The sequence below is a fragment of the Onychostoma macrolepis genome, chromosome 05, assembly GCF_012432095.1.
Source record: "Onychostoma macrolepis isolate SWU-2019 chromosome 05, ASM1243209v1, whole genome shotgun sequence".
NCBI classification, from domain to species: Eukaryota; Metazoa; Chordata; class Actinopteri; order Cypriniformes; family Cyprinidae; genus Onychostoma; species Onychostoma macrolepis.
The window spans coordinates 16685237-16706781 of NC_081159.1; the positions used below are offsets into that span (position 1 = coordinate 16685237).

At 37.3% G+C, this 21545-nt stretch overlaps 1 protein-coding gene and 1 long non-coding RNA gene across 3 annotated transcripts in view; one reads left to right on the plus strand and one right to left on the minus strand.

The window, feature by feature from the left end:
- ar (androgen receptor) overlaps window positions 1-20096 on the minus strand; it is a 147415-nt gene extending 127319 nt beyond the window's left edge. Inside the window, exon 1 of one of the 2 annotated variants that reach the window (XM_058774907.1) lies at window positions 17975-20050. In XM_058774907.1, coding sequence (XP_058630890.1) covers window positions 17975-19401 — 1427 coding nt within the window. In that variant the 5' untranslated portion in view covers window positions 19402-20050. Of the gene's footprint in view, window positions 1-17974 lie in introns of both variants that reach the window. The other variant, XM_058774906.1, reaches the window with a different exon arrangement.
- Window positions 818-17968, plus strand: LOC131540282 (uncharacterized). The gene is made up of 3 exons (XR_009271237.1): window positions 818-2271; window positions 3524-3593; window positions 3697-17968. It is a non-coding gene; the product is annotated as an uncharacterized LOC131540282 (long non-coding RNA).
- Window positions 20097-21545: the final 1449 nt, after the last annotated feature.

The following is a 21545-nucleotide window of genomic DNA, read 5'->3' on the forward strand; positions in this document are numbered from 1 at the left end:
AGTGACTTAAAGCCCAGAAGATCTTGGTCAGATAAAGATTTATTAAGGAACGTTTTTGTCAAACAAATGAACTGTATTGTGATAGCAGCTGTAAAAAAGCCACTGCTGAGCAGCAAACAGGTGTTTGAAGCTACTGGAGTCTCAAGATCCTCTTCATGCAGACTGGCAGTTGTGTGTAAAGCTGCGTTTCAGTCACTGCTAACCAAACCTCACAAAGAGAAACCTGCACGGTGGCTGTAGAAACACAAGACGACTTGTTTTTAAATAGTTTTATTCACTGATGAATGCTGCAGTACAATGGATGGTCCAGATAAATGGATTTCTGAGTTGATGAATGGCCATCCTATTCCAATAAGACTGCAACATCAGCAAAGAGGCGGCGGGTGATGATTTGGGTTGGAATATTGGGGAGTGAGATGTAAGGTCATTTTAGGGTGTAAAAATGACTTCTGCAAGATATGTGGAGTTCATAACTGACCATATTCTGCTGTGGTATAAAATGTAGAATAGTGCTCTCGGAAATAAAAGGATTTTCATGCAGGACAACACACTATGCCATGCTGCATAAATATCATGGTGCTAAACAGTTTGAAAATGTATTTCTACAGCCACCGTGCAGGTTTCTCTTTGTGAGGTTTGGTTATCAGTGACTGAAATGCAGCTTTACACACAACTGCCAGTCTGCATGAAGAGGATCTTGAGACTCCAGTAGCTTCAAACACCTGTTTGCTGCTCAGCAGTGGCTTTTTTACAGCTGGTATTACAATAGAGTTCATTTGTTTGACAAAAACTTTCCTTAATAAATCTTTATCTGACCAAGACCTTCTGTACTCCAAGTCACACACAAAATCCTACTGATATCTCACTTGCATAATAATTTGGAACGCAGTGTAGTAGAACGTGAACTCAGCCACAAAAATCCACCGCCCCCTGCCATCAGCTTCCGCGTCTCTCACACACGAGCGCGACTTTAGAGGTATATTTAACAACTTTCAGACCCTTTTAGCGGCTTTTTTTCCATAGAATATTCATACTGACAAACCTAGCGACTTTTGGATAAACCTTAGCTATGGTTCAGTTGGAAGATGTCGCTAGTTACTGCCCCGCGGGCGTGAGGTCTGACTCTCTCGGCGTCTCTTCTGTGCAGTGAGCGGCAGAAAAGCAGCACATTCAGCTGGCCATACTGCAGCAGACTCGTCAATAAATAAAACAGCGTGTCCAAGCACCTGACGCTTACTGACTGTTCGGAATTATAAATATGAGCATAGTTCGTCTGTTAATATTATGCACTTTTTTGTTTGTTGTTTTTTTTTTTTTAGTTTGTTATTCAGACGCAGACAGTGCGCTGCACAAGACAAAAAAGTAATATAGCCAACACCTCCGCATAGCTGCTCTATAGTGTAGATGCATGTTGATTTTATCAGACGATGTCGCGATTATAAATGAGAGTGACTCCTGGTTAACATGTATTAATGGGTCGTGTTTAGTCACTATTTAGTGTGGAATTTTTCTACAATATTCGCTCATCATGACAGTAAAATAGGGCATTCTAATTAAATCTACTGCAGTATTTCCTCTCTCAATCAGTAGAAAATGTGGTTAACAACTGGTCATGCATGAAAAAAATAAATATCGTCATACACCGTGAAACCAGTATAATTTTGAAAAATACCATGATATAAATTTTTGGTCATACTGCCCAGCACTATAATATAGCCTCACTAGACAGCCACTCCTGAAACAATCCCATTCAATGGCTGGTAATCAAGGAAAATTATGTGGGTAAGGGACTTACTACCCGCCATCTAAAAGAGATGGCTCTGATCAAGCATCACATATTGATGTACACTGCAGCAGTAATTTTGCACACCTATCACTACAACCCTTAAAACAAAGTAAAAACAGTGATTATTTACAGAGAGAGACATCGGATGTCAGATGCTAGAACAAATGCTAACATTTGCATACACCCAGGGGCGTAAATTTCGTAAATGTTACAGAATTTTACTGTTTAAACATTTTACAAGATGTAGCTGTAATTCGCAATGCATTATGGGTCAAATAAGGTTTTACAGTTGTTAACTGTATATTTCCATGTCAACTGTAATTAATTTACAAGAAGCAGGTGTTATCACTGTAGCTCCTGCTTTTTACACTACTTTACTGTAGTGTGGCATTATGGGATTGCGCGCGCATCATTCAAATCTGAAATCCAGCGACTGGAGCAGTGCCAGAACGATTGAAGATTAGAGGCTTTATTCATAATTCCTGGTAAATTCACTTAATTTTACTTAAGAAATGTATCCTTTTATATTTATTTAAGTTATTGTATAAGTGATATCATGTCACAATAGCCTGCGATCACACATTTAGACAAGCGGCCTTGGTATGTGCAGTAAACTGGAAATTGCTATCATAGCATAGTTAGGCTAAATGCTGCATTTTTCTCATTTTGGCAGTTTAATTTTCTTATTGAGAGCATTTAAAGTAGTGTTTACCCAACTTTTAACGTAATGCCCAGCGCGAACGATTGTCATAGTAACGTTAACTTCTATCTGTCGAAATAACTGACAAACAACAAAATATGTGAAATTTAACTTGTTTAATTTAAATGTTTTCAACTGTCCCATACTGACGTGACATCGTACTATAATTAGAAACAACATGTAAATGAGAAATTGTGTCTATTGCCACTGTAGTTGTACTCGACATTAAAGCTTGTCCGGGGCAATTTTTTTGTGAAATAACGTTACATCTTTAAATGCCCGATTGGACAAGTTAGCATGATTAAAACTTGATTGAAAAAAATAACTAGGGAAGCATCGAAACGCAAGATTGATTCTGATTTTGCTAATGTTACATTCAACAAACAAATAACCTTAACAACACACATAAACTCACGGAAGAAACATGAGGTTAATGTTCAAACTGTTGAGTTTATTTATAACACATGATATTGTTAAGTAGCATAACAAGCGATCTGTTGCTGATTATCACGATTGTTACGCAAATGTTACGTAGTTCAATAAACAATTAGTTAACGTTAAGTTACTTACTTTTAGACATAATATTGACTGTTGTTTTATTTCACCAACGAAAATCGTTCCAAACAAAGATCAAAGCAAAACTCAGCGGTGTTTTTACTGAATGATTCAGCATTCTGAACGAATCGGTTCAATGAATGACTCAATTGACTCACTCATTAAATTATTTGCTGCCACCTAATGGCAGTTTAGTTTCACGTTTAAAAGTATCATTGCATTTTTGCAACGTTTCTTATTTGTAATTTCAAAAATTAATGTAAAACATTAATGTCATAACACAGTTGTAATTTTGCATTATAAATTATTTAATTTGATTGGTGGTACAGTTCTACAATGTATTGTTATAATTGAATTTATTAATCAAATGTAAAAGTTTATTTTAAAATATATGCCTTTTTGGGTGTTCATTTTGGTCTCATTTATGTAAATGCATTTTTTTTTTTTTTAAATCACAAGATAATTTTCATTATTTCTTGTAGGTGCAAAGAATAGCAGCTGATGTGGAGAAATGTTTGATGCTTCAAGACTCTCTGAAGCTGATTATATTAGGTAATGTATTAATTCTTATTAATGCTGTTGTAAATCATTTGATAAACTTGTATTGAAATACTGTATTGTAAGTTATATTATTGCTTCTATTTATTCATTTCAGGTGCACCCAGTGGCTTTTGACTAGGCCTATTCGAGGGTCACACGGTTGTGAATTCATACCTCAACTTTGCGGCTGGATTTTCAATCTTATTACAACTTCAGCCTGGCGTCCCGGGAGCAGGCGTCTTTTGCACACTTGAATTAATTTCAAAGGTAACATGTTTTACTTGAGTAATTTCATTTGTGAAAAAGGTTACTTATTTAGTTTAAGTACTGGTAAATGCTGATTGTATTGTATAAGTGGCATTTTTACATTTATTTTATTGAGCTAGTTTCATTCAATACTGAACTTTATTCTAAAGCTTCTGCTTGTTTTTATGTGCAGATGTTTTGTTGGAATCACAACACTCACTGGATACAAGACGGATGTACAGAGGCAAAACAAGTGGAAAGGTCTCAGAGAAGAGGGACAACCCTCATGTGTGTGCTCATCTCAGAAAGTTGATGGACTTTCAGTATGTATTTATTAAATTGTCTTTTGCAGGAATATTCTAAATTTAATATAACATAAGCTCAAACAACAGAATTTGTGGTATAATGTTGATTCCAGCATTTTATTTTAATCCTTTAACCAAAATTATACAAATTCTGTTGATTGATCTTAATTTTTTTATAGAAAGTAAATGTTCTACTCAGAATATGGCTTATTTTTTGTGATATAACAGTTATTTGTAGTTATTTTGTGATGCTATGTTATTTTTATGATAAGAACTGTTGAAAGACTGACATTTTTATTTTTACCAGTAAAAGCCTTGCAGTGTCTTTCTGCCAGTTTTAATAAATATTTATTTGCAACATCTTTGACTTGGTTTTTATTCATTTGTAAATGTATTAAGATAGTTCTCATGATAATTCATTTAAATCAGTATTTTACAGTTTACTGTTAAAATTATTCTTTGCAGCATTTTCATTGTTAAATTATTACAACATCATCTTGGATTGGTTACGTACCTAAGGTGCTCTCAACTCAACGTTTAAGAGACCAGGTTATCACCCAACTAGCACTCCCCGCTGCAGACGCTGAGCAGGGTCCCAATCCACTCTGCCCAGTAAAGGCCCTTAGAGTGTGTGTCAAGCATTCTAGTCTGTTTAGACAATCAGAGAAGCTCTTTCCATGCTTTGGAGGCCGTTCAAAAGGGCTGCCAGTTATGAAGCAGAGACTTTCTCACTGGATTGTAGATGCTGTAGCCCTGGCTTACGCCTCAGTTCACTTGCAGTGCCCCATAGGTGTGAGGGGACCACTCCACTAGAGGAATGATTTCCTCCTGGGCGTGGTCCAGCAGAATTTCTATCAGTGTGATAAGTGCGCGGTCGCTGATTGGTCGTTGTTGTCCACCCTTGCCATATTCTATGACTTAGATGTTCCTGCCCTGCAGGCACGGATTTTGTCTGCTTAATTCTACCCATTTTCCCCTTGAGAGTGGAAAAGGTTATGTCTTGTGGTCCTCAGCCTATTGGCTTGGGTCTCAACTTTGCTCATGCTTTGTAGGAGTCATTGAAACGAGTGCTCCAAGGCTGGGCTTGCAGAGCAGGCTTCATTCTGCTCATAGCACGGTGCTATTGGATGTGTTCACAATAGGCATGGGACGATAACCGGTTTCAAGGTATACCGCGGTTTGGAAAATTCACTGTTTCAAAACCACTAAAATTTTCCGTTATACCGTTCCTGCGGTATGCACAGTTTTTTACGTGTCGTCAAAGACGGAAAGTGCAGGACTCCCTCAGTTGTGAGCAGTGAAGAGCATAACGAGTCGCACGACCCCTCCTCCTTTGGTTGGTGCGAGCAATCAGTGAGAGTAACCTGTGTGCAGGAAGATGGCCAATGGAGGTGAATCCCTGGAACTTTTTCCCCCATCGAAAAAGATGAAGTCTGCCGTATGGGAATTTTTCAGGTAACGTAGACTGATGTTCCGTAAAGATGACGTTTTAGCGCCGATCGCTAAATAAATACTTCCAGGTCATACACAAACGATATATCTGTGTCGTCTTCATTTCTCCCTCTTTCACCCTCGATCAAGACAGAGGCCCATTCGCCAGTTGTTTCAGTGTTGAAATAAATACTATTTGGCTTGCTTCCAAGGCAGATAACATGGCTAATTAACTAGCTAGACTAAAGTACTACATTTCTACAATTTAGTACAATAATTAAATTTAGCTGGTATCACATCTATAATTTTAAGCCCCCTGCCATTGTTTACATCAGTTCAAACTTAGGTCATTTAAAAAACAAACAAACTGCTGGCTCTCAGGTGTCTTTGCCATTGTTTGAGTGTTATACGGAGAGAGACCGTGTCTCCTTATGTGTATGTGCACACATCTTTGTACCTCACCGCTCATAACTTGGACTGAAAGATGAATGTGTAGAAAGTGAGCATGTCTCCAAAAACCTTGTTGAGCTGCAGGTTTAATGACTGCATTTTTTTTTTTTTACATAAATTATGTTTTGATTTATGTTTTTGATTATTGAGCTGTAGGTTTAGGTTAAGTGACTGCATTTTTTTTTTTTTCATTTAAAAGGTTTTTTTTTTTACAGAAAATAATTTGTTCTGATTATTGTTGAGCTGCAGGTTTAGGCTCACTTATGCTGGGTACACACTAAAAGATTTTTAAAATCTTATAAGACCTTCAAAATGTGAGAGACCACAAACATGAGGACAAAAAAATCCTAGATTTAACCGTTTGGCTCCTATAGTGTGTGGTGTGCTGCAATGTGATAAAGACAGCACACCACACACCAACAGATTTTCAACCAGAGTCCCGACTGTGTACATGGGAAATCTCTCAAAATCTCTGGAGACTTGAGAATAAACTATTTAATTTTTTTTAATTGCAATTTTAGAACAAAGAACATACAAGGGCAATAACATAAATTACATCAAATACAATAATAAACAAAAAACAATTATAAATAAATAAAATAAAATAAAAAAGGAAAAGCAATAAGAAAATTACATTTCCTTAAACAAGTATAAATAATTACAAATTATTCAAAGAATAGATTTAAGGCTTTAAAGTCCCAGTCTTTGGTAATGGCAGGAAGAAAATCCTTTTGTGCTGCGAAATGACTGCGTTTGTTATGCTTCCGTCTTCTGTCAGCTCACTTTCTGATTGGGTATTGTTTCGTTTCACGTGATAATCTTTATCACATGTGTGGGGTTCCCCCCACACATCAGGATATCTGATCGTAAATATTCAACATGTTCAATTATTTATTTTAATTATTTAACCTGACATTTTTACTGTTCCAAAATGTTCTATGTGTTTCTTAAAAATAAAATGTTGTTCAGTGGAAAAAACGTTTTTTACCCAGACATTTAAAAATAAAATATTTTAGAGCTGTAATCGCAATACAGTGAAACCGTGATATTTTTATCTAAGGTTATCATACCGTCAGAATCTCATACCAGACCATGCCTAGTTCACAACATGCGTCCTTCACTCAACAGGAAAGAGTTGACATAAAAGCTGCTTGTGATAGGCTTTGGTTCATCATGTGACTCTCATCACCACCTGCATTTGGTGGTTATCAGTGTATTTCAAAGGTACAAAACAGATTTCAGTACTTCAATAGGTTGGTATATTAACATTATCAGTTAATGAAATTACGGTATTTAAGTTAAAACCGTAAAACCTAAAACGTCGCTACCTTATATTTTACGGTAGAATTCCGGCAACCACAGCTGCCGGTTTTTTTTTACCGTAAATTTTACGGAATTTTTTTTACAGTGTCACTGCCTATATGAAAAACTAAAACTAAACGAAACTAACAACAGTAACTGAAAAACTAACGAAAATAAAATAATAATTAGCAAAAATAAATAATCGTGTTCGTGATTTTAATAAGCTCTCATTCTGTGCCAGAAAATCGGACCTGTGGTGGTTTAGGGAAACAGATGGCGCTTCATGCACGTGAGCTGCGTCCTAAGTGGCTATTCACAGAGAATGCGTTTTTGCATTTACAAAACAAGACGCGGGCTGCGAAATGGGAAATAAATAACTATAAAATATGAAATGGGAAATAATAATAATGCACATCTTACAGCGCACGAATGTTTAAAAGCGTGCTTGACGTGCGAGAACAACATGAGAGTGAGTTAACAGACACAGAATTAAAAGTTTTGGATGAGCTGACTTTAGTGAATAGTCATTTTGTCCCGCTTTGCGATTACTATGGTAACGTCCGCCTCGAGTCCATGACACGAGCACCGCCTTGACTGTATAAAACGCATCCAAAACGAGAGAAAGCGATAGCCGCGCTGTGTTTTCACCGCTGGCCGTGTTGTGTAAAAGGGACTTTAGAACTGGGATTGATTGCGTTGCTCATCTGAAGCGCGTACGCGCTGGAGCGGCTAGTCAAAGTAAAGTGCAAACATCATTTAAATCACCATATCGCATTTATTTTTGAGTAGTATGAGTCTTCTTATTGTGTACGTTTATTGAGGGAGACGGGACATACAGTAGTGTGCACCGGTGGCTCGTATGTGCAAAAAATTCAACAAATGAATGCATTGAAAACACAGATGGACAAAAATAAAGTTTCAATGACGACTGCAAAGAACATGCCTGCGTCCCAATGTGCACACTGTCCATGCTAAATTCTATCTGATATTACTCATTTTTAATACTATTTAGGGCAGATAGGGTGGATAGTATGCACATTGGGACGCAGGGCATGTTTCCTCAAATCCAGCACCGGAGGGCCATTACTGTCCTGCAGAATTTAGCTCCAACCCTGATAAAAACTCAACTGGCTGATGCGGTCTAGTAACTCTGAAAACTTTGATTTGATAACTATTGGCATATTAAACAAGATTACATATTTAATATGAATGAATATGAACATGAATATGAATTAATAAATTGTATACATATAAGTTGCGTATTATTTTTTTTTTTTTTTTTGTTGAATTGTAAAGAATTATTTTATTTTCATTATTAAGAGGTTTGCACAAGAGTTAACTGTAAACTGCAAACATTCAACTTTGCTAAAATTAAATGTCTTGGTTTGTAAGTGTTCCATTAAAGCTATAATTATATAAAACTATAATGTTAAACTATAATTACTAAAACTAAAACTGAAACTAAAATATATAAAAACTAAATAGAAATGTATTGACAAAATAAAAACTAAACTAAAACTAACAAAACCATTAATGAAACGAACTAAAACTAAACTGAAATTATAGGAAATTTGAAAACGATATTAAAATAAAAACTCATTTAAAATTCAAAACTATAATATCCTTGGTACCAGGGGCGGCGTTTGCGTATGGCAGTTGCCATACCCTAGCCCAGTCAGGTGCTGTGAAAAATTATCCAAACTTGAGTCGATTATAATTCGTTTTTATTATTTTAAATCAGAGAGTTTTAAAAATAGTAAACCAATGATAAGCACTAAAATAACTTGTCAGTAAAACTTCGTAACGCCATTGGATCATCAAGCTCTCAGCGAGACCTCGTAACTTCACCCCGCCTCCATTCAGACTGACGCGCCGCGCACAGCCTGGAGAAGATGAGATCTCTGCTTTTTCGCAATGCAAGGGTGAATAAATAATTGGTGTTTGAATAGTACAGCGTTTTCTTTACTCAAACACTATGTCTTTAAAGGATAATGTTTTTGTGTGTTTGAAGAGTGAAGAAGAATTAGTTATTTGCCGTCTATATACTTGTGTAGCCTATCTACGTTTTAAATATCCTGTGCATAAGCGCTTAATTTGAGATTTTGGCCAAGTGTATTAAACAACAAGAAAAAACTAAGCGCCCATATAGCTACAATCAAAGTTATATAACCTGTAAAAGTTGATGAAAGCATATAATGCAATGCACTTGCTGCTTCAGATAACAGTTACAGCCGTTCAAATGACAGACAAAACACTCCATCTCCGTCATTCTCTGGTCAAAAACACTGTTAACTCCATTTGAGCTTGAGTTGTATCTATACTCTTATCATCAAATCTCTCTGACGATACATCATTGTATCGATGTGTCAACACAGTACTATTAAAAATACACAAATAAAACATGTTTATTATGTGGCACAAGTTTGTTATTCTGTGGCAAAATTATTTGGTGCCTATTTTTGTTTCTTATAGGAGACCATGCCTCCTTGAGTGTTTTTTTTTTTTTTTATCCTGACCAGGATAACAGCAGATTGCAGCCTTTGATATGGACCATCTCCCCTTGATTATTAACCAATGAATGGGGTTGCTGCCAAGTGTTTGTTTCATCATTTAAGCCAATATTTACCTGTATGAAGAGGACAATGAGCACATTTTTTGCTGCAGCTCTCAAGACAAAATGTCGCCCACACTTGTCAAAGTAGCTCAGAGATAAAATATGTGAATCATCATATATTAGGAACAGTGTCCAGGAACTGCTGCATGGATATCACTGTTTTTCCTTTTCCTTTTGTATCTGTATGTTTGTTAAATTGTGCTTGACAAAGACAAAATGCTAGTTCGAAAAAAAAAAAAAAAAAGACAATCATCTTTAACACAGTAACTTTTCTCGCTTTCTGTGATATTTGGCATTTCTTATTTACATCATTATACAAATATTATTTAAGTAATTGGGGATTAGATCTGAAAAACCAAACCTACAAAAAAGTTTTTTAGGGTAATGAATAAAAATGTTACACACATAGCAATAGCACTTAAGAAAAGCTACTTATTACACATGGTGTTAGGTTAGACGCATGTTCAAGCTGCGCGGCCGCGCAGAAGAAATATTGTTCCGCGGCAGCCGTGCGCACCCAAAAAAATTAATTTGGAAGTAATTTGATTGAATTCTAGAAAAAGCGAAAGAATAGCAATACTCGGGCAAACCGCTATAGAGCTGGTGCCGCAATAGAGTTAGAAACGGTGAATGCGGTTTACAGGTTTTATATAAAGAAGATGATGTGCGCCAAATGAGTCGCTGTAGAAACCGAATACTTCAATGGTTGCGGACGAAAGAGCTCAAATCGAGAGCCAACGTCCTCATGTATTAAAGAAGAGTGGCTTGATTAAGTGCTGGAAATAGCGGAGGATGGGCACAGAACGGTAACAAAACTCTGAGACATTTACAGTCACACACAGGTGTATTGTGCAAACTGTACTTCATAGCGATGTTTAGATAACTATATAAGAATTCACGTTCACGGTTTTTGAAAATATTTAACTTACAGATCTCAGTTTAAGTTTTGCTTCAGTTTTCTATTCTATTCTATCAGTTTAAATGCTTTAGTTTGCTTTGATATATTATGTTAGGCCTATATTATAAATAAATAATTGACCTTGTTTTTAATGGAGTCTCTTGCTCATCAAGGCTGTATTTATTTCAAAAATACAAAAAAAAAAAGCTGAATTTTCAGCATCATTACGCCAGTCTTCAGTCATGTGATCCTTCAGAAATAATTCTAATATGTTGATTTATTATCAGTGTTGCTGATCTAATTTGCTGATTTACAACAGTGAAACTGTTGTGCTGCTTAATATTTTTTGGAACCTGTTACGTTTTTCTTTGATTCTTCGATTAATAAAAAGTTAAAAAGAACATAATTTATTCAAAATAGAAATCTGTTCTAACAATATATGTCTTTACTATCAATTTTATCCATTAAAGTCTCTTTAAATTTCTTTAAACTTTTTTTAAAGTTTCTTTAAAAAATAAAAAAATTTTTTTTTTTTTTTTTTTTTACTGACCCCAAACTTTTGAATATTGTAACACAAAATCTCTATTTTGAATAAACACTGTTCTTTTTAACTTTTTATTTATCAAAAATATCACAGGTGCCAAAAAATATTAAGCAGCACAACTGTTTCCAACATTGATTAAAAATCAGCATATTAGAATGAGTTCTGAAGGATCATGTGACACTGAAGACTGGAGAAATGATGCTGAAAATTCAGCTTTGCTTCACAGGAATAAATTATACTTTAAAGTAAATTAAAATAGAAATAATATTTCACAATTTAATTTTGTGAAATAATATTCAGCATTTTATTATCAAATAGATACAGCCTTGATGAGCATAAGAAACTTTACTGATCCCAAACTTTTGAACGGCAGTGTACTATACTGTAAAAAATGTTTTCTCAGGTAATATAAATAGCACATTAAAGTTAAAAGTTACACACTTTTTTGTGTGTGTGCACTGTACAGGGTATAAAGAATGCTTCTGCTCAGGTGCCCGAAATGTCCGCCCAATAGAGAGAGGTTTTGCTCAGCAAGAAAGAAAAAAAAATAGAGGGAACCCTGATTAGAGGTGCAATTGATTTCAAAACTAAATGACATACACAACCATTTTACTAACATATGACTTCTATTAAGACTCCCAGGATAATAAACAGGAAAAAATCCAAAGGAAATTTACTGGACTGTAAAAAGTGGTCTCTGTGTGAATTTTATTGAATAATTTTAAGATGAGGAGTGTTATCTAATACGGTGTGCTGGTTACAATAAGATCCAGAACATGTCAAATAGGTTCTGTTCCACTGATCTATCTATAATAGAGAACGGAATTGCTCGTGAAAGTGAAGCCGCCGCGCCGCCATATTGGTTTTCCCCACTATTCCAATACATTCCATTGAATTAATAGGAAATCGTACGAATTTAATGAGAAAACGTCACCTAACAAGTCAGCGTTTTTAAATCTGAAGTAGGCTATCCTTGTACATTCTTACAATGCAAACACCCTTGGCATGTAAACGTCAAATTTCCCCTGCTTATTAAAAAGTTACGTTCATTACAGTAGCGAACATCAGATGAACATGATAAACATCAGACGGACACGACCTCAACATATATAGGCCTATAACAAATGACAAAAGTGCTCATTCTGAAATCTGAAGATTTATGCTTTATATAACAGTTAGGCTACACATACCTTCATTCGCCTTGTAGTTATTCATTGTTTAGGCCTATGTAATTTTGTTATAGTGTTTTTATTTGTACAGTATAAGCTTAGCCTACTGCAAATGTTTCAACAATGATTTCGTTAACAGCATTCGTTTTGAAGCAGGTAATTATTTAAATGGTGGTTAAATTAATTATTAATTTAGCATAGCCTACATAATATTTTATTAAACGGTGGTTAAATTAATTATTAATCTAGCATATACATAACATTTTACATGGAAACCGTACACATTTGCGCGATCTTGGAGAGCCTGAAATAGATGCTGCTCAATCAGGACATTAAAAATATACACATCATAATTTATTCAGAGAAATAGCTGACTAACTTTACATACAGTACGGATTTAAAGACATGAAGCTTCATTTCCAAGATAATGCATGGTAAGTTGCTTTTTATTTCAGTACCAACATAGAGCAATAAAGTAACATGCTATTGTGTTATTCATTGTATATTCAAATCAATTTCTGATACAATACGTTCATGTTTAATAATTCCTGAATAATTCCGTGCATAAAGAAATTGCATGCCTATATTTTGTGTTGGATCAGTTAACGTTACCTCTGTGTGTTGGCAGGGCGCAGCAGACACACCCACCTAAACGATTTAAATATAGGCCTATCGCTTATCCTGCCCAAAAATACCTTAAACATTGGCGATAACATCTGAAGTAAAAATGAATTTACATACACCTAACATAAAATCTAATCCCGTGTGACTGATTGGCTTCAAATCGGGTGATTTTAGGTCAGTGTTTTAGCTGTGACTCAATGGTGCCCTCTGCCGGTAGTGAATAGTAAGATGGCGGCTCGAACACTTCCGGTGGCTTCACTGCCCGTCGGCAGTTTAGAACGCAATGAGCGATCCAATCATAATATATAAATCAGCGGTCTGTTCTCATTTCATGTGGGGACCAGATCATGAAAAACTGTTTTCAAATTTCAAATTAAAAATGTTTGACGAATCATATAGGCCTATTTTAAAACTTTCAAAAAATACTTCCCATCCATGGTGGCTATTTATTGATGCTTAGCTGTGAAAATGATTTATTGAAATCTACAAGATTGTGATGCAATGTCTATGAGCACATTTGCACATTAACACCTATTCAGTATTCAGTAACTCTTCACCTCTGCATAGCCTTCCAAAGATCTCAGTGTAAGGGCTATGACAGCAAATCAATACTGAGAGGAAATGTAATTAAAAACGGTTAAAAACGAGAATCATTAGCCTACCAACTGTGTGCTACAGTATTGCATGTAGAACCTTCATCACTGAAGTCACTTTACAGGGGGAAAAAGTGCATTTAGAAACAGCAAAAAACCAAAGGGTAAGTTCCTGCAAAAAAAAAAAAAGGGGGTATAAAACTAGTTGAACAAAGCATGGGCTCGGCACTTTAAATTGGTCACTTCAAGAAAGGTCATAAGCATATGGTTTCATGTGGCAAGTTTGCCATGTCATGTGCTTCTAGGCAGCCTGTGTTGTTAACTGCAGTGATGGACGGTGGGGAAGCACAAGTAATTGTACACTAAACAATGAACCTTGCTCAAAGTGTTCAAAATGAGCCTATATTACAATATAAACAAAATGGCAATATTCCAGGGGCAAGATAATAAACATTAAACCCACACGTTGCAATGGAATACCTAGCCACTTCTCTATATATCTTCGATTGTGGGGTGCACTCTGCACTGTATGTCTGCATTTTTAATATCATAATTTCAGTAATGTACATTTCAATAACTCATTTCCAACCCATTTGATGGCCCAATTATCATAAAAAGAATCCAGATTTCCAGATTTGAAAAAAAAAACAAAAGAAACCTTGCATCGATTGAAAGCCCAGTAGACAAAAAAGCAAGCAGATGTTTTTTTCCACAGCAAACAGTGCACATAACACTCTCACTGACTCCTGCTGAAGCACACAGGTGGCACCTAAAACTACTTATTTGGATGCTACTGCCCAATAAACACTGACTTTTGCAGCACTAACATCAATGGTACACGTATCTACCATCTACTAACAGTGAATTTGCAGTCCTACTTAGAAGTGAATAGCATAAGTTTATTTTTACCAAGTTAACTCAGAAATATTTTTCCTTAAAAAGAAAAAATTCTGTCATTATTTAATCAAGCTGTTGTCATAAAGCCATCACTCAAGTCAAATGTGCAATTTTTTTAAACCATGTGAATGAGATTTCAGAGCTTCAACAGAGAGAAATATTTGATTTTCTTTCTATTTCTCTCACAAAGCTGTTATACACTTTAGAGGTCATATGCACTATTTTATGGTGATTTTTAGTGTTTGACAGCGACGGTCACTATGAACTCATTTTATGGGAAGAGCTTGGAAAGATTTTTCAAACATTTTCAATTTTTGTCTTGTACAGAAAGATTATTTTTGAAACAACATGAGGGTGAGTAAATATTGATAAATGTGTTCATTTTTCCTGTCATCATATACTCACCCTTATGTTGTTTCAAACATGTATGATTTTTTTTTTTTTTCCTCTTTGGAACACAAAGGAACATATTTTTAAGAATACTTGAGTCCAAACAACACTGGGCCCCACTGACTTCACTGCTTGAACGAACAAACAAAATATTTTTCATGTTCACAGAAGTAAGCAAGTAAAAAGAGTTTGAAAGGACATGCAAGTTGATCATTTATGACAGAATTTTCATTGTTGAGTGAATTATCCCTTGAAGCAATCATTTGTTCTAAGCCATGCTGGTGTGTCGTGTGCCTTAAGCACTGCAGTTCAGCACGTAAGACACACTTTAAATGACTGCTGTAACTACACCTAAAATAGTCATTTGTAAATAAAAACACTTTGTCTGAGGGTTCTCAGATCTCTAGTGCAATGGGGCTACAGTGAACTCTTTTAGGGTTCTCGGTACAAGCCCCATGTTGCTACCTTGAACACTTTGTAAAGAACCTTTGCCTTGTTTAGAATGCTGTTTGACTAGAACTGAATTTGACCGAGGTGTACTTCAGATTATTACATAACAGAGATACAGAAAAACTCTCACAACCCCACATCCCCTCTCTCTACCTCTTTGTCACGGTCTCTCCCACTCATAGACACACAAATAAATACGAACAAATTTGTGCCACTAACCCAGCTATCTACCTTCAGTGGTCATCCAGCAGTTCACAGTTTGTCTATATTTTTGCACCAGCCAATCATCAAAGTAACTGCTTATTAAAAATTTTTGGTAACACTTTATTTTAGGGTCTCTTAACTAGTTGCTTATTAGCATGCATATTACTAGAATATTAGCCATTTATTAGTAGTAATTAAGCACATATTAATACCTTATTCTATATGACCTTATTCTACATCCCTACATCCCTTATTCTACATCCTACCCAATACCTAAACTTAACAACTAGCTTACCAACTATTAATAAGCAGCAAATTAGGAATTTATTGAGGGAAAAGTCATAGTTAACAGTGAATAAGTGTTCCCTATTCTAAAGTGTTACCAAATTTTCAATGTTTTCAAAAGAAAAGTCACCTTAAATTATAGCTAGTTGTCAAGTAGACTACCATAACCATCACAAAAGATTAATATGGTGAACTGTACATTTAAGTACGAACAATTCTTACTCAAATAAATGAAGTGTACCCTTGAACTTTGTTGTGGTATTCACAAACCACTTTTTTGCCTAAATGTGGCCTCATGTTGTAAGATTCATGTTCAGAAGATTTATTATGTGATATCAGGTCAAGACCAGTGTAAAGTCCCTCACACTTTGTCTCATTATTTAGGTCTCTGTGTGTCAGTTCCATGTTCTGGCTGGTGTCTGAAACCATATTTTTCGCAAAGATCAAGTGGTTTTGCGTCCAACTCAAACCAAAAAGATTCAAAGGTTAAACACACAACTAAGCTCAAATTCCTTTCAGGAAAAAAAACACACGCCGTACAAACTAAAACACAGCCTCGGACAAAATGCTCGCTTAACTTATGGTTCAGATTGACGCACCAAATTTTCAGTCAGATTCTTTAGACAAATGCAGAGACACACAAGTGTTTTTCTCTGTATAGTCTTAATTTAAGGTAAAGTTTCTTTTCAGCTTGCACAACATTTCATTAATGTTCTGCTTTTGTTCCAGCCAGTGCAGGTCTAATTGAAACCAGTTTTTTAAAACAGCCATCCCACTGTTCAGTGAAGTCAAATTGCATTTATAATTAAAGAGTACATTGTTAAACCACAAATGATGAGAGATCAAAATAACCAAATAGTAAAACACAAATGCTTAAACTGTCAGTTTATGCAATGCAATTTAACTAATGCCTATCAATTAAAATGCATAGCATGACCGTTGGACCTGCATGTCAGTGTATGAATCAAAATGTTGCCTTTCCATGTATAGTTTGTTGGTGATTAAATGAATGAGAACGGGAATACAGAGAAGTTCAAGGATAAGAGCTTTGAAGCGCTTGGCATGGTGTCTTTGCGTTTGGACACAACTGTGTGGGGTTGCCTTGATGGCAGTATCCCTGGACCCAGCTACCCTGAGGGAGGAGGCTGACTATGAGTCAGTGGATTTTATCTTTGGATAAAAGCGTCTGCTAAATGAATAAATGTAAATGTGTGTTAATGTGTACAGCTGTCTCTGTGTACTGGTTTACTTGGCTGCAGTCATAAAGAGAGGAACTTCAAGCAAATTAAGGCTTCCTTTAGTAATTACAATTTAATTTAATTCCTAACTAAGAAAATGGTCTTGAAGCAACTGATCCCAATCCATTAATAGAAAACCAATAAGGAACATTCCTATACAGAACTGAAACTGAACACAACCAGGGGCCATGCGAAAGTACTGGGGTCCGTAGAGAAAACTTCTAAAACAAAGCCTTTTCTTTAAAATATTTCACTACATCTCTGACTATTTTATTTGAACTAATCATCTAATGAGCATTATATAGGCCTAATGTTTTTTGTTGTTGTTGTTTTTGTTTTTTTTTTTTTCATACATTAAATGTAAGTTTTCTTAAAATGTTATGAAGAAAATTTTGACTTTTTATTCTGGGGGTCCCTGTGATAGCTGAATGGGAGATCCCAGGGTCGGTACAGGTTGGAATCCCCTTCAAAAGTAATTGCTCTCCAAATGAGTGCATATGGTCCTGTGCATCGTTTCTTGCTAAGTGCAGTTAGGCATTAATTCATCATATTAAAATAAATATAGACTGTACAACATTAAACATTTCTACAAGTCGGGCAAACTTTTTCCCTGTCCTCCGTACAGTCGCATGTCGGTGTACAAAGACGCGTGTTATTTTAATGCGCGCCATTTTAATTAACTTTATCAACGTAATAAAATGGTTGTAGTAAATTCGTGTGGAAATAAAAAAACACAGAGGTGCCCCCTCTTACCTGCTATCAGTAAATGATGTTACATCCAGCCATTTGCCCATCTCGTTTTTCACGCAGGGCATGTTAGGGTAAGGAGGACGGGTCAACATCCCACCGGGGTACCACTGCTCGGGCGGAGGTCGCTCCCGCTGAACCAGAGCCTCGCTTCGGCCGTACTCATAGGGGTTACAGATAAAAGGCGTATCGTGGCCAGATGCGTAAGGGGTCCTCTGTTTGGTGGACACGTACTGGCCGTTACTGTCCTCAGCGTACCTATGCGGGTACGCCCAAGTGTCATTTAGTTCACGGGGCATCATCTCTGCCTTGATTTTGACATTATAGAGATTAACATAAGCTCCTACGGGGCCCGCGAACTCGCCGGACATCTCCGCGGGCTTCGCGAAGCTCTGGCTCGGTCCGTTTTCGAGCTCCGGTTGCACGAAATGGGCCATGCTCTGAGGCAACAGTTGTTCGAACTGGCATGAAGCCGCTCGCGTTGCGTCCATGTCCGGTGCTGTCGTCGCTGCCGTACCTTCTGAACTCAAGTTGGCAAAGTCCCCGGAGAAGCTGGCGAACTCATGCACCCCCTGCACATCCGCGGTTAAGTGTGATCGAGATGCGGTGCTGCACTGCAAGGTCGTCACCTCACCAGCTAGCTGCTCCAAGTCGCCACTTTTAAACATCTCGAGCAGTTTGTCCCTGCCTCGCAGCTCTGCGCCTCTGTCTCGTCCCGCCGCGAGAGCGTACTCTCTTTCTTTCCCTCCTCCTGCCTCCCGTTCGCTCACTGAGCAGTTCAGCAAAGGCATTCCAAACAAAAAGATTTCCTCACTACTACTTTCAGTGGTCAGGGGCGGCGGCGCATGGTGTGGTCCCACCTCGCCCAGTTCGCTGGACTCCATAGCTAAGCCCAAAGATACGGACACGGCTTTGCACAGCTCTCTCGCTGTCTCCGAGATGCTACTACTGCTGCTGCTGTTGGTGTTGTTGGAGGTGCACGCGCGACTACTACTCGCCACACTTGCGTCACGGACCGAGCACAACTCGCGCGAGTGAACTTCAACCGCAGCGCAGCCCTTCTGCCCGCTCTCAGCGCCCCAAAGGAAACCTGCGCGACTGCCGCTGCTTTCGGTGGCGTCTGCGCGGCCCGAGCCGCTAGATGACAGGGACGAGTCGCTTTTACTTCCTGTTAAACTCTTGTGAAAATGAATACGACTCGCCGCCGCCTGCATCACTAAACTCGCACTCTCGCACTCTTTCTCGGGGCAGCATATTATTCCCTTGCTGGGGGACAGCTTGCTTAAACGCATTTCCGTCAACGCGGTCTCCTGCAGGCAGCCGCGCTTCTTAAAGCTAGAAAAGTCCAAACTCTCGGCGTTTTGAAAAACGCTTTGATAAGGTCCGTGAAAAACTGCGTCTGGGGATTCGCAAGCCTCCCCCGGAACCTCCATAGTCTAGAAACAGAGCACAACACGGGCCGCGAGGGTTTAAAGGGGACTCACCGCAACAAGTTCATAGACAAAATCCTTGAAAAAGTTCCAGTCAGACAGACATGAAAGAGCTGCGCTGCGCGAGATAGTGTGAACAAAACTAATCAAACGAGCGCTCACGCTCAGCCGGAGACCCAAGGTGGCTCTTAATAAACGTCAACGGAAAAGTTTTCCGAAAATACACGTGAACAGCCTTCTGCTCATTAGAGCATTATAAGTCCCGCCGTACGCTCAAGTCAGACGTGCAGGCTACGCGCGTTGTCCATAATGAGCGGATGAACGTGAACCCGACCGGGGGTGCTAGAGTTGTTTTCCGACTACCTTGAGAACAAGCGAAAAGATTTGCGTTGTTTTCAATGATCAGTCCGAGCCGAGGCGGCGGTTGCTACAATACCCTGGGCACATCACAAAAACCCACGCTTTCCTTAAAGTACAATTAAAGCCCCTTTCTCTCGTGTCAGGTTCTCTCCTGAGCTCAGTCGCAGGGGAAGCGTGGAGAGCTTGCTGTGTCACGGTGTTTTGCCGGGATAAGCAGTTATTTTACGGAGAGTTCGCTCGGGAAAGTCCTTGAGTGCTTTAACATTCAGGACTAAATAATACAGCCACGGGAACGGCGCCAGTAATACGGGTAAATGAGAACACGCCGCAAATACGAGCACGGGATCACAACTCACTTTCACTTTGTATTAAAATATAACACTTATGTATATGTAGCTTATTATAGTTTTAAAAAAGATGAAAAATACAATAAAATCAATGAACCCCAGGGCTGGGAGTCTGCATGGTGCGCACTTTATAGGAGTTCTGGGCCTCTGTTCTGTGAAAATGTTTCCCGTGACATTTATTACTGAGCACACGTTAAATCCACAACGGGACTGTTAAGTCCACAAAATTAGCCATTTGAAGAGCAAAACAGGATGATGGCTATTTTTTATTTTTTTTAAATGGGAGAAGGCTATATTTAACCTGCTGCCAGAATAAATGTTCCTGTCTGGACATTTAATGTCAATTAAATTAAATAGGCTATGTGACCCTGGACACAAAACAGGTCATAAGTAGCAAGGGTATATTTGTAGCAATAGCCAACAAGCCTATTGTATGGGTCCAAATTATTGATTTTTCTTTTATGCCAAAAATCAGGATAGGCCTATCATGCTCCATGAAGATAATTTGTAAATTTCCTTCCGTAATATCAAAACTTAACTTTTGATTAGTAGCCTTATGCATTGCTAAGAACTTCATTTGGACAGTTTTAAAGGCGATTTTCTCAATATTTTGAATTTTTTTTTTTTTTTTTTTTTTGCACCCTCAGATTCGAGATTTTCAAATAGTTGTATCTTGGCCAAATATTGCCCCATCCTAACAACATCAATGGAAAAATAATAATAAATAAATGTGTGTTTTTTTTCTTTCGTTCTTTCTTTTTTTAAATGACCCTTATGACTGGTTTTGTGGTCACATATGAAATTAAATTTTGTGTGTGTGTGTGTGTGTGTGTGTGTGTGTGTGTGTGTGTGTGTGTATAATTTAATGGACTATTTTATTAGATGACAGAATTTAAGATTAAATTAATTTAAGGTCAGGTTTGTAAACATTTCAAATGCCCCCTCATCAGGGAGAAGTAAATGTTTGAGTTGAGAATATGAAATAAGCTATGGAAAATATGACTGACTCAATAAAAGGAAATGAGAAAGAGTCAGAATGTGTTAGATAAATAAGTTCTGTGTGAATAAATACATTAAATATCCATTACATATAATAATTTTTTGCTTGGACTGTTGTTGCTTTGACAAAGGCAGAGGCACTCTAGGTTTCCATTTAAGCTCTAGAAGATGAGAAAACATCAAGAAAATAATTACATCTTCCTAAACAGTCAGGTCCTGAGATGTCTTCTCATTCACATACAGCCACGAGGACCCGTTTGATCAAATGTCCATTATTATGAGTACTACTACAAGCAGTATTATTATTTTTCTATAGAACTTTCACCAGTGCAAAGGCTATCCTTTTTATTCACTGTAACTAAATGTGACCTTTAGTTTTTTCTTTGCCACAAGGCTCAGAAGATTTTAATGCTACTCAGTGAAAAAAAACATATTCATTAC